Source organism: Cibotium barometz, chromosome 29 (genome assembly GCF_041138505.1).
Source record: "Cibotium barometz isolate CiBa-2024 chromosome 29, ASM4113850v1, whole genome shotgun sequence".
NCBI lineage: Eukaryota > Viridiplantae > Streptophyta > Polypodiopsida > Cyatheales > Cibotiaceae > Cibotium > Cibotium barometz.
In genome coordinates this window covers 9,442,945-9,454,930 of record NC_141074.1, presented here as the reverse complement: position 1 = coordinate 9,454,930, position 11,986 = coordinate 9,442,945, and the positions used below count along the sequence as shown (strand labels likewise).

Here is an 11,986-nt window from a genome sequence, read left to right as displayed (position 1 = left end):
GCAGTTACACTCGTCCATGGTTGTGTAAACAAACTGAGTTTCTACGGTTTGTAAACAAAGGCAACATGGATGACCTAGGGCCGAACTGAAACACCTGGCTCTTTCAGCCATAGGCTTGATCAGGATTGCTCATGTGCAGGTATTCAGGATTAAATCCATGCACGAGTTTAGTGGCCGCACCAAGAAAATTTCTGAAAAGGGGACCAACACTAGCAAATCTGAGAACAGGGCATGGTCATCTTCTAAGTTGCAAAATGTGCATACACAAATTATTCAGTAATATTGAGGTTATACAGCAATCAGGACTCTCAGAGAACTCCAGAAATCAAATTTCTATTTTGGGAAATATGTATGTATATACATACATATTTCCAGAACTCAAGTCTCAATCCAATTTTCAACCATCGGAATTCACACAGCACAATCATAGCCCACCATCACCCAATTCATAATAACCTCCACACTCGTACACATGCGTCGTCTCCTCCACTTACCACAGAAGATGCATCTTTGAATGCCAGACCACTTATGCCACCCAGATGAGCCCCTTTGATTGTGGTTCTGGCCGAAACAGGTTTCCCCATGTCATACACCAGAACGTTGGTGTCTACTGACCCTGTTGCAATCTTCAAGCTGTCTGGTGACCATGCGAGGCAAGTGATTCGTGCAGTATGATACAGCATGTTTTTCAGCTTTATCTGCAGACCATGAGAAAAAAGCCACCAGAAAGTTCTTCAGCTTCTGAATTACAAGGTGCTTACTGAGAGTTTAAAGGGATCCAGGTGACACATATGACCCACCTCATGCGATACACGATCCCAAACAACAGCCTCTCGGTTTGCATCTCCAGAAGCAAACATCGATCCATCTGGGGAGAACCGAATAGTTGTGATGGCACCTCGATGCTTCTCAAGCACGCTCTCTTGAACTAGAGTATCCCCTTTTAAGGAATAAATGTAAAGCTTTCCATCTTGGCTCCCAACAACAGCCTCTGTCCCATCAGGTGAAATTGCAGAGGCTGTTGCAGTGAACCCCAGATTGTTTGTTGATACAACAATGGATCCTCGAAGAAGAATAACTCCAGCTTCTGTCGTTAAGACAATAAGCTCTGGGAATCTCAAAGCCACATCCAAATCTTTTGGCTGAGATTTCAAATCTATAATCTCAGCATCTCCGTAATGATCTCCTGGCAAAGGACTTCTTCGCAGCTACACAACCACAAACGTAAGGTAAGATATACTACGTATGCTCAAACAGCCGATTATTGAATAATTGAAGAAAATACAGGAACCTTCTGAAAAGTGAAACAAACAACCACTACTTGGCCATGCATGACAATCTCTTGATTCATTAAGTGATACCCCTGCTTAAACCCAACATCGATGTGTTAAGTGTTACACATGTGTACATACATCCATAAATACACACTGAGTTTAACCCATCATTGATGTGTAAGTGTTACACATGCATGCACATGTGCATTGAGTGTATACACATACATATGTGCATACATAGTGCTTGTACATCTGTGTGCCTGTACACATACATACATTCAAAACACACTCGCTCACGCGTGCACTGATTATGTGTGATCACGTATGTTGTCTACCTATTATCCTATCTGTCTATATGTACACACACACATGTTCATATATATCCATATACTTGCCCATGAGAATATGGGTGAGTAGGCACAGATCATGTGTTTGGCATATATAATTTTGAGGACTAGAGATGGTTCTCTTAAGTGTAAACAAAATACTAGTATGCCACTACAAACAAAATACTAGTATGCCAGTACTCATTACCTTATTGTCAAGCCCACAAGTTAAAAGTCCACCGCCTGCAGCAACCATTGCCTTAACATGAACAGGATCCTTCTTTTCCAGTTTATTTTTGTAGCCAGCTCCACAAGCCCATCTAACTATCACACCATCATAGCTGCTTGAAAAAATTTCAGCCTCACCACCAGTTACGGAAACAGTAACAGCTGTTATGTTTTTCATGTGTCCAGAGAGCGACCTGGGCGGGCTGATTGGATCAGAACAAGACAAATAGCTAATGGAACCACCAAGTGAGATAGAGATGATGTACTCTTTCAGCCATAAACAACCCACTTGCATGTCCTCTGCACCAGCACTCCCAGAGAACTTGAAAGTGATGTTCACTTTCCCACTTCCATTGTCCATGATGTCCCAAATTTTAGCAGTTTTGTCAGCTGATACAGTGAGAACCTAAGAAAGAAACTCAAAGATGTGAGATCATAATGAAAGGTTATCTACTCCCTGAGCTATGGCAGCCCTGGGCCATGCATGCACGCACCCACAGGCAGCTGAAGCTACATCCACACTCAATGCAGAAGATGCTTTGTAAACGTAGAATGAAAAGGACATATATTTATTTTTTGACCTGCTTTCCATCTGGACTCCAGCTTGCTGCATAAATACTTCCACTATGCCCATTTTCAGGAAGAAGCTCACCAATTTTCTCCCCCGTCTGCCCACTGAAAAGCATAGCCTTTTTGTCTGAGCTTGTTGAGATGAATTTGCTACCATCCGGAGAGAAACGCACGCAATTGACAAAATTGGAATGGTCCCTGCAAGAATACATCACAGTAACTTGGCAATCGTAAAAGTTATTTTTCCATTCAAATGAGATCATACCAAGAAGACCATTTACAAACATCCATTCTAGCTTCCGGCAAGTTACTAGAGATGTCACAATCAAGTGAGAAAGTCCAATCTTACAGGATTCTGATGAGTGTAGACCCAAAAGGCAAGAAACAAAAAAATTGCAAAGCATGAAAAAGGAAACGTGGCAGCATCATTAAAAATGTAGGAAAATGTGACAGGGTCACTTTTTGGGGGATCTTTAACCTCAAACGTAGCACAAAATGTGCTCAGATTATCCAGATTTTGGCTGACTTTCGTCATTTTGGGCCAATTTCCACAAAGTTGGCCGATATTCCACTGCTTCTGGAGTATACAGAGTTCAGACCGTCTTTGAACAGCTTTGATCAAGGTTTGACTAATGTCTGACTATCCTTCTTCACTAGGTGTATAAAACGCACAGGCAGCCCGATGCTCTAATATCAATGTGACATGAATGCAGAAGCCAAGTGTGATTAATGTATGCTCATTAAGAGGGCGCTAATAATCATCACACTACTACCTAACCTACTACGACTGTATATTGCTAAAACATGCTTGAATATAAACAATGGAAAACACGAATCTTAACTCAAATCTGTAACACTATGCTTCTACTACTTGCATAACCTATCTGATGTCCAAAAGGTTATCTGTTGTCCTTCTTCTCTCAACATCAGATTTGACCCTGCCCTTATTAGACATCCAGGGCTGCTTCACGACTCCATAAAATAATATACATGTTCACACTAACCTTGACCATGGCCACCTCATACTCCCTTGTCTGGGTGCCAAAACGCTGTCCGGTTAATCCATACTAGACTTTGCCCTTCATGTGACTACTATTGTAGACCATGTCCATGTGTAGCATGATTAGGGTGTGCACACGACAAACAAAGATAGAGAACAACATGGTATTACTTAATGATACACTAGATGTCTACGCCCCATAGCCCCGTGCTCATATGAAGAGAGCTTCAATTGGCCATGGATCATCCGGAACTATTGTGTGACACACCTCACCCTAGGTACGTGTGGCTGGCCTGTATGAGTCAAGCAGCAAGAGCGGGAGCAATCGGGAACAGGCACGGGGAACCAGATTGGGTCCCAACTACCTACTTAAGGGCCCCTCCCGCAAGCAAGATTGTTTGCATTATTACTTTGGAGAACTTCTATACAGTGCAGACTTTACCAAGAAACTTCCTTGACGATGGTTTACTGTGGAATGCCAAACACAAGGATGAAGTAGACCAAACAACTTTTGAACCATCAAGCAGTCTGAGGACAATTTAGAAGCCAACTTCGGGAGCCAATGTGAACCCCCAGACCTGCCGAGGGAATGCATGACTGATGGCTGAATGCTGAAGATGACTTCTTATGCTGCCTTGCACTGTAGCATAATGAAGTGCTCTACTGAACAGATGTATGCACAAGTCCGAAGACTCAAGCACACATGATAGCTGCTGTTTTTCACTGCTGGAGATGATTCATGTATGGGCTGAAGGGCGTCTTATATAACATTACCTAGTTGATCGGAAAACGGTGCGTTCAATGGAATACAAAGCTTGACAGTCCACGATCTGCAACTGCATGATACCCCACAATATATCTATGATAACATCTCTCTGAACACATACATGTGAAGAGAAAACAGTCCTTGCTGTCAATGGTTCCAAATCGATGTGGAAAGCAAAAAAGCCTGAAAATCATTCGAAAATCACTCAAAAACAGCTGTTACGAAGCAAAACAGCCTCGCGTCAAATTCTGAACACTGGTACCGGTCTGCCCGTACAATCCAAACATGTCCATACAGGTCATACCTGTTCACACATGTCTGTCCAGTCGTATCTGTCCATACAGGTCCATGTGCATCTGTACAGTAGTGCAGCAAGGTGCAAGCGGGTGCCGAAGTGATGGGAGATAAACGAGAGTGAAGTCGATGATGAAGATCTCTGATATTCCTGTCCTTGTGCACAAGAGGACTCACACACACACACACACACACACACACATATATATATTATACATGCTTTGCTTTTTGGGTAAAAACAAAGCAAAGCGTTTCTTTTATTAAAGCCTGCTTTTTCTCTTATAAGATTCAAAATAATGATTTATAACATGTTTTGACTCTGTTTTCCACAGACATTCCACTCAAACCCATAACTTGTCAAGCACATGCCCCGCCTAATCCAATGCATGTGTTCTGTTCTAAAGCACCCACCAAGATGTCAGGTTGCCCCCCGGAACCTAGATCTTGATAACCTCCCATTCCCAAAGCCTATCCAAGAGTCCATAAATCTAGTGAATCTGATAAATACTGATAAATGCATGTAAGTCCTGTAAATCTCAGAAATGGTGACAATGATGATCTTGGGTCTAAACTCAAATCCTGACTCCTATCCTATGTGCATTAATGCAACATAGCAATAACCTCATTTATAGATCTTGGTTTTATTCTGCTTTGTTGCGTCTATTCTCTAAACTCTGGACTCTTTTCATGTTGTGTTGCTTCGCAGTCATTTAAGAGATTCAAAATACATCCACACTTCATCATCACGATTCATATAATCTCATCACATCCCCTAGCACCTTGATGCTACTGCTAGCTCTGGGCACACGGCCATAGCAGAAGCTATGTATGCAAAATATCTCAAAAAGTTGTTGTGAGCTGAGCACGACAGGCTAGATAAGTAAATAATTTCCAGGCATTCAATAGAACTAACTTGAGCAGTTTAAAGTCTCAGAATGAGCATCAGCAGATGTATATGAAAAGAAAGGTATACATACGAGCCTTATGTCAAGAGCCATTCCAACAAAGACTTTCCATTCATCCTTGCCCAAGAAACAAGTTTTTCTCACGTGGCTTGTGTATATTTCATTTTAAGGAAGCCATGCCAAACATAATTTGCAGGTGTAGTAACACAACCACGGTGGCAAAAGGAATTAAAAACATGAAAATGCATCCCCAGACCAGACCTCTGTTCTGATCGGGAGAACCAATAGTGATGGCATTCACCATAGTAAAAGCAGCACTTAGGTGTGTGACTAATATACCCAACAAACACCACAAAAAGAAAAAACTGTGACACTGCTATGGAGTGACCCACAAACCCAACCATACCGAAGAAGCCACGTGCCTGTAAGATGTCTTGAACCGGAAGGGAGGTCCCTCATAGAAGTTCACCAAGAAATCCTCCCCACAAGTGGCAATGCGGAAAGGCCTTACGGGTCTGAATGTGCAGCTCAACACCCTCTTGGAATGCCCATCAAACGAGCCAACGTTTGTGCCTGTATCCCACCTGCAATGTGGTGCCATCAAGGCCATCGTCATGGTGCTACGAGAAAACTTCAAAGGTTGTTGACATGGGGATTCAGATTAGGGCGCTCACATGAAAGCTCGGACGACAGATTTTCCCTTCCCATCGCCGGAGACGACAATGCGCTGGCCATCAGGGGACCAGTCCAGGTCGTCGATCCGGCCGGAGAGGGCACGGAAGTCGTACTTGAGGGTGTGATCGGGGCCAGAACGTGCCCAAATGCGCACGTTTCCGGCGGCGTCGCCGGAAGCCACCCACTCGCCGTTGGGGGAGAAGCGGGCCACCGAGACAGGGGCCGGGTGCTCGCGGTACACGTCCACCTCCACAGGCTTGTCCAGGCGCCGGATGAACACAGTCCGCCCGTTGCAGTACACTATCGATGGGCTCCTCGGATCGCCCGACACCAGAATCCCGCGCCCGCGCTCCGTACTCGGCACTGCCGCGTGTGTCTCCGCTAACTCCGCCATGGGCCTTCACAGTGGCTATGAAAGCTCTCTGTTGATTGTGGAAAAAAGCTCGTGTGTCGGATCAGGCGGCTACTACGGAATGAGAAGGCAACAGCGCGCGAGCTCTATGCGCAGAGAAGAACACGACGAGGATATAGTGCTCTCAGATATGGCGAGCTCTCTGCGCAGAGAAGAAGACTACGAGGATGACTTTGCATTGCTTTTCGAACATGGTGTACTCATGGCCAGAGAGCATCTCTAACTATAATGTGTGGGTCCTTAAGAGACTCCTCTTTACTCCTCTTTCTTTCTCTTGTTGTTCAGCTAGGTTGGGTTCACAAGCTTTCAGCCCAAAGCTTTAGCTTGCCATATATTGGGAATCCCAATCCACGTTTTTTTCAATATTTACAGGGTTTTCCACTAAAATGCTTAAAATTTTGTCTATTTTTAAAATTGCAAAAATAAAATTTACAAGTGAGATCATGAATTTTGCAGGTGCGTTGTAAGGGTTTGTGGGTTTTCTGTAAACACTGATTGGGATGCTACGAACCCAGATGTCAAGGGACAGAAAGTGCAAGGAACTAGTTTAGTGTTTAGGATTTAGGACCTGTTTGGGCCAAACAGGGGGTGAAAACGGGAAAGGTGCCAAAAAATGTGGGCCTAGTCATGATTCCCAGCCCCCAGCCCATGGCTCAATGAGCTACATCATTTCCACCTCGCTATAGGGTGCTTGTCATTGCCTTCACCTTGGCAATTTTTAATATCATCTATGTGTGAACTGTAGAAAGCATGCTCAACAAAAGGGTCAATGCTTCCAATCGTAAGCATGTAAGCATTCGAATCCCACTCCTTTCTACTAAAGGTTTCTCTCTACATGACATGCAAGATTTAAATAAGTCCCTCCTTTAAGCTCATTGATTCTCTCGCACACAGTTTAATCTTACCCCCACTATCCCACAAATAAAATCCAAGATAAGCTATAGTTTATTTAAACACGTGTTTATAAAAGCATCTATGTATTGTTGTATGAACCCACTCTAAGGGTGTTTACACCCTAAAAGTGTGGTTGGGGTGGGGTTTCAATGAGGGATCTTGTGCAGTGAAGATTGTCCTTAATATCTCCAACCCCCCACATGAGAGCATGGGCAAGGAAATTTTCTTTGTAACCAACCTAAGAAGTGGTTACACCCAATTTGAGCTTGTCACAATGTAGGAGTACTTTTGAGAGTGCCCCATAATCCCATCACTAGTGTAACCACCAAAATTTACAACCCAAAGCTTTTTGAGTGTGCCCCATAATCACATCACCAGCGTAACCACCAAAAATTGATAGCCCAATACTACATGTATGCAAATATTAAACTTAATGAACATCCCATAGATTGCAAACATTGGCATCCATCTACTAGATATCCTCAATCATGAGTGGACCTATGAATCTTTCAAGATTTCCCCACTTGTTGACAAGAACACATGATAGGCAAAAATCTTACTTCTGCATGGTTTAGAAGTTAAAGCCCTCACTAAAAACTCATGGTAACCAATTATAACTACTTTTTATCATACACACTAGCTTTGTAAGTGTGAATTTGTCAATATGGACTGTTTCTTCTAAGTGTTATAACCTTTTTATAAGGCACCATTTGATTTTTAGGAATATTACGAGTATTTTTTTATGTTGTTCTTCCTTGTGGAGGGTGGCTAGGAAACTTTTTTCTTTTTTACAAAATGGATATCCTTACATGAAGGAGCATATAGCATAGGTATTTACTTGATGTGCATATGTTTCTTTTTTTGCAAGAGAAGTATGCTATATATTATGAACAAAAAAGAGTATAGTATGTGAATGTCAGCATACTAGGTCCCTTTTACAAAAGAGAATGTGAGGAAGCACTCTTCTTCTAGAAATGTTGAACATTGTGGAGGGTAGAAAGTGATTGTGTTTGTTAATTGAAAGCAAGCCATATATTAGGAGACATGAAGATACTAAACCCCTCATGTGTGGAAGTTGCATATGCATGTGTGGATGTTAATTTAAACATGATATCAAGGTCACTGGGACTTTTTATTAGGTGCACTTCATCACAATTTATATGCCTACATTATCATGTATTTACAAAGCCAAAAATTATATACTTTCTACGCAACTTATTGTTGGAAATTAATGCTCCACCCTCATCATTGTCACTGTGTGCGTGTGCTCTATTTTGTAAGGCTCCCTATATGAGAAATATAAGGGGTTGCTCTATTTTGTAAGACCCCCCATATGAGGAGCAGTCATTGAGTTAAGCACATGGGCACCCACCAATCCCCATTTTTTAGACACTGGATGTTGGCCATGTGTGGCTAAATGGTTAGGAGAGAGTTTATGTAGACTTGGCACCATGCCAAGTAGAAGGCATATTAGTGTGGGCCTTGATTGGTTGTAGTTTTGGGTCGAAGGAGATCTTCCTAGCAGAATCATGGAAGGCAGGGATGCAAATTAAAATACATCCAAGGTACACTTGGGTACGGCATTACCTACACCTCATGGCAAGACCTTGACTAGATTTTGTGACTCAAATTTGGCAGGACATTGTGGTAGCAAAAAGTCAATGGAGATATCTTGTGGATCAGTAAAAACACACTTGTAGTGGCAGTTTCTTCTCCAAAGAAGACATCATGATATGCTTCATGTGAAGCAGCCTGGTTGAGGAGAACTTTAGGGGACATGGGTGTCACAACTGAGTTGTTCTATGTGACAATCAATGTTACATGAAAACTTCAAAGAACCATGTGTTCCATGCTCGCACAAAAACACACTAAGATATGGTCTCACTTTTTGCACAAGATAACCTTGGATGGATAGATTGAGCTTCCCAGGTCTACTACCTTTAACAATGGAGAATCGTGTGGATATCTTCACAAAGGCTTTTGGGATAGATAGATATGCTAGAGTGGAATCTTCATCAACTCACTGTTGAAGTGAAGAGGTAATAACAGGTAGATATTGAGGAGGAGGGTTGTTGGAAATCAATGCTCCACCTTGTCACTGTACACAATGATGGGTTGTTCTATTTTGTAAGGCCCCCTATAGAGTAGCCATTGTGTTGAGCATTGGAGCACCCACCACTAGTCCCCAATTTAGATATTGGGTGTTGGCCATGTGTGGTTAGCCGTCGACAATTGATGGGGTTAGGAGGCAGCTTATCTTCACTACATTGTGAACCCTTGTATGTGCATGACATCCTCTATCCATGGTCTACCTAGATCTCAATCAAAGCTCCTTGTCTGAGGACATGGGTGGGCATATGCCATCAATTTGTAACTTTGGTTTGCAATAGTGATTCGGTATTATTATCCATCTCTCTTACACCAAGTTTTGTTGTCTTAAGATCAAGTTTTGCAAAGCATATTTTCAATATTATTATCCATCTCTCTTGCATGAAGTTTCTTTTGTCTTAAGATCAAGTTTTGCAAAGTTTATTGTCTTACACTTATTCCTTTCCGTCTTGATGTTGGGCCCTTCAAATAATAGTCAAGTGCTATACAAGCTTTAATATTTAGCAATGATGACAAAAGTGTAACTTTTGCCTTTTGAGAACTAATGACCCACCAAAATCTTGAAAACTTCTCAATCCTCAAAGAGTGCATGCCACCTCATAACACATTTTGAGAGATTAAAAAATCTTCTATTGCATAAAGATAGTACAAGTCTAATGTTGTTTACATCATTGAAGTAGAGAATGGGGAAGTGTTTAAAGAGTTTAACATAAGGACTGTATTAGTAACTTGGAATGTTAAGGTGTGAATGATTTTGCCACCCACTTAAAAATCTCTCTCTCTCTCTCTCTCTCTCTCTCTCTCTCTCTCTCTCTCTCTCTCTCTCTCTCTCTCTCTCTCTCTCTCACACGCACACACACACACACGCACACACACACACACACGCACGCATGTACATGTGCACACACACACACACACACACACATCTTTCACAACTCCTCACCCTATCAACCAATGTGGGGGGCTTGCATTGATAATAAGGTGACTATTAGAAGATGTAGACGGTGACCATATTGAGAATAAGGTGACTGTCTGACGATGCAAAAGGTGGGGGACTAGCATTGAGAATAAGGTGCCTATTAGAAGATGTAGAAACCCCAATCCCTGCTCAGCTTGCCCCCCTCTCTATCTCTTAGTCTTCAATTTGCACGAGGACAATAACATTCCATAGTTAAAACCCAAATCCCACAATCGAGTCTAGAGTAGCACCATAGTTAAACTACTCAAAAAGCAATAGCTTTGATCATCGCTATTTGACTCCACTTGAGTGTTGCCTAGCTTGACCACATACATAGAAGTGAGTGAACCCTACCTTGAGGGTAAGTTAACCATCTAAATTTTGAAACAAAAGACACCATATGATATACACAAAAAGCAAAGAGTTTTGCTCCTATTCTTTAATTCCTTGATCAAAATCTCAAAAAGGTATTTATAATACTTTAACTAGGGTATCAAAATACACTTTTAGCCATCTTTGTTATAATAATCTATAAATAATAATAATATATTTTTATATGCCTAAAAGGCAAGGTTTAATGACCCCATCCAGTCAAAAATTACCATATGGTAGTATTGACTCTAAGCATCCAAGTGTCATTTGAGAAGTAACTTTTAGTTATTATCATAGCTAAACTTTAGGTTTTGTAACTTTTTATAGCTAAAAGTTTTAGATTTTGTCCCAAACATATCGTTACTTTATTTTTTTTTCATTTTAAATTTTTATTTAATAGTTGGTTCATTCAGAAAAGAAAGGATGTTCAAGAGAATCACTTTCTTTAGGCTTTGGCATCTCCACATAAGCCCCCTACTACCTGCTTGAATGCTTTAAAGGACCATAGAGCTCTAGAGGAATCTAATCATTGAACAAGCTATGGTATATACATCCATTATGGTAGTACCACGTTGACATTTAGACTCTTAACTCCACATGTAATGCTTATGCAATATGGGAGGTAAACGTCTTCATTTTTACTTTGGTCACTCTTTAAGGACTTTACATTTTATCTCACCAATCTAGACTCAATCTTGGATTGAAGGTTTTCCTCTCATGAATAGTTGGCTTCTATTTGATGTTCTCAAAACTTCTTGGTTGGGGGTAGTGATATTAAAGCTTCTATGTGATATTCTCAAAAATCCTTGGTTGAGGCAGTGATATTAGTCGAGGTGGGGGCCTAATGCCCCCACCTCGTGATGTACCCTACTCTCTCTCTCTCTCTCTCTCTCTCTCTCTCTCTCTCTCTCTCTCTCTCTCTCACACACACACACACACACACACACACACGCACGCACGCACGCACACACGCACTTATTCACTAAGACATAAATCTTTAAAGTTTCCCACACGCGTACACATACACATACACATACTATGGGGTAAGATATTTTGCATATATATTAATATGTATATTTCTCTCTCTGTTTGTATCTCTCTCTCTCTCTCTCTCTCTCTCTCTCTCACACACACACACACACACACACACACACACACACACACACGTACGTGCGTGTATGCTCACACATACATGCACACATG

The 11,986-nt window shown here is 41.7% G+C and overlaps 1 protein-coding gene across 1 annotated transcript; it reads right to left on the bottom strand.

Annotated features, from left to right (window-relative positions):
• Positions 1-217: 217 nt before the first annotated feature.
• Positions 218-6,750, bottom strand: LOC147621809 (actin-interacting protein 1-2-like). The gene is made up of 6 exons (XM_086822832.1): positions 6,038-6,750; positions 5,786-5,947; positions 2,410-2,596; positions 1,809-2,234; positions 801-1,208; positions 218-698 (listed from the first exon to the last, which is right to left on the bottom strand). Exons 1-6 carry the CDS (start codon positions 6,430-6,432, stop codon positions 447-449), a joined length of 1,830 nt encoding a protein of 609 aa, XP_086678958.1. The 5' UTR covers positions 6,433-6,750; the 3' UTR covers positions 218-446.
• Positions 6,751-11,986: the final 5,236 nt, after the last annotated feature.

Excerpts from the sequence above, each read along its gene's own strand:
- LOC147621809 (XM_086822832.1), bottom strand. The coding sequence starts at position 6,432 with ATGGCGGAGTTAGCGGAGACACACGCGGCAGTGCCGAGTACGGAGCGC. Across the intron at positions 2,597-5,785 it reads CGGTTCAAGACATCTTACAG|GGACCATTCCAATTTTGTCA; the intron begins GCACGTGGCTTC and ends GTATTCTTGCAG. Across the intron at positions 2,235-2,409 it reads GGAGTCCAGATGGAAAGCAG|GTTCTCACTGTATCAGCTGA; the intron begins GTCAAAAAATAA and ends TTTCTTTCTTAG.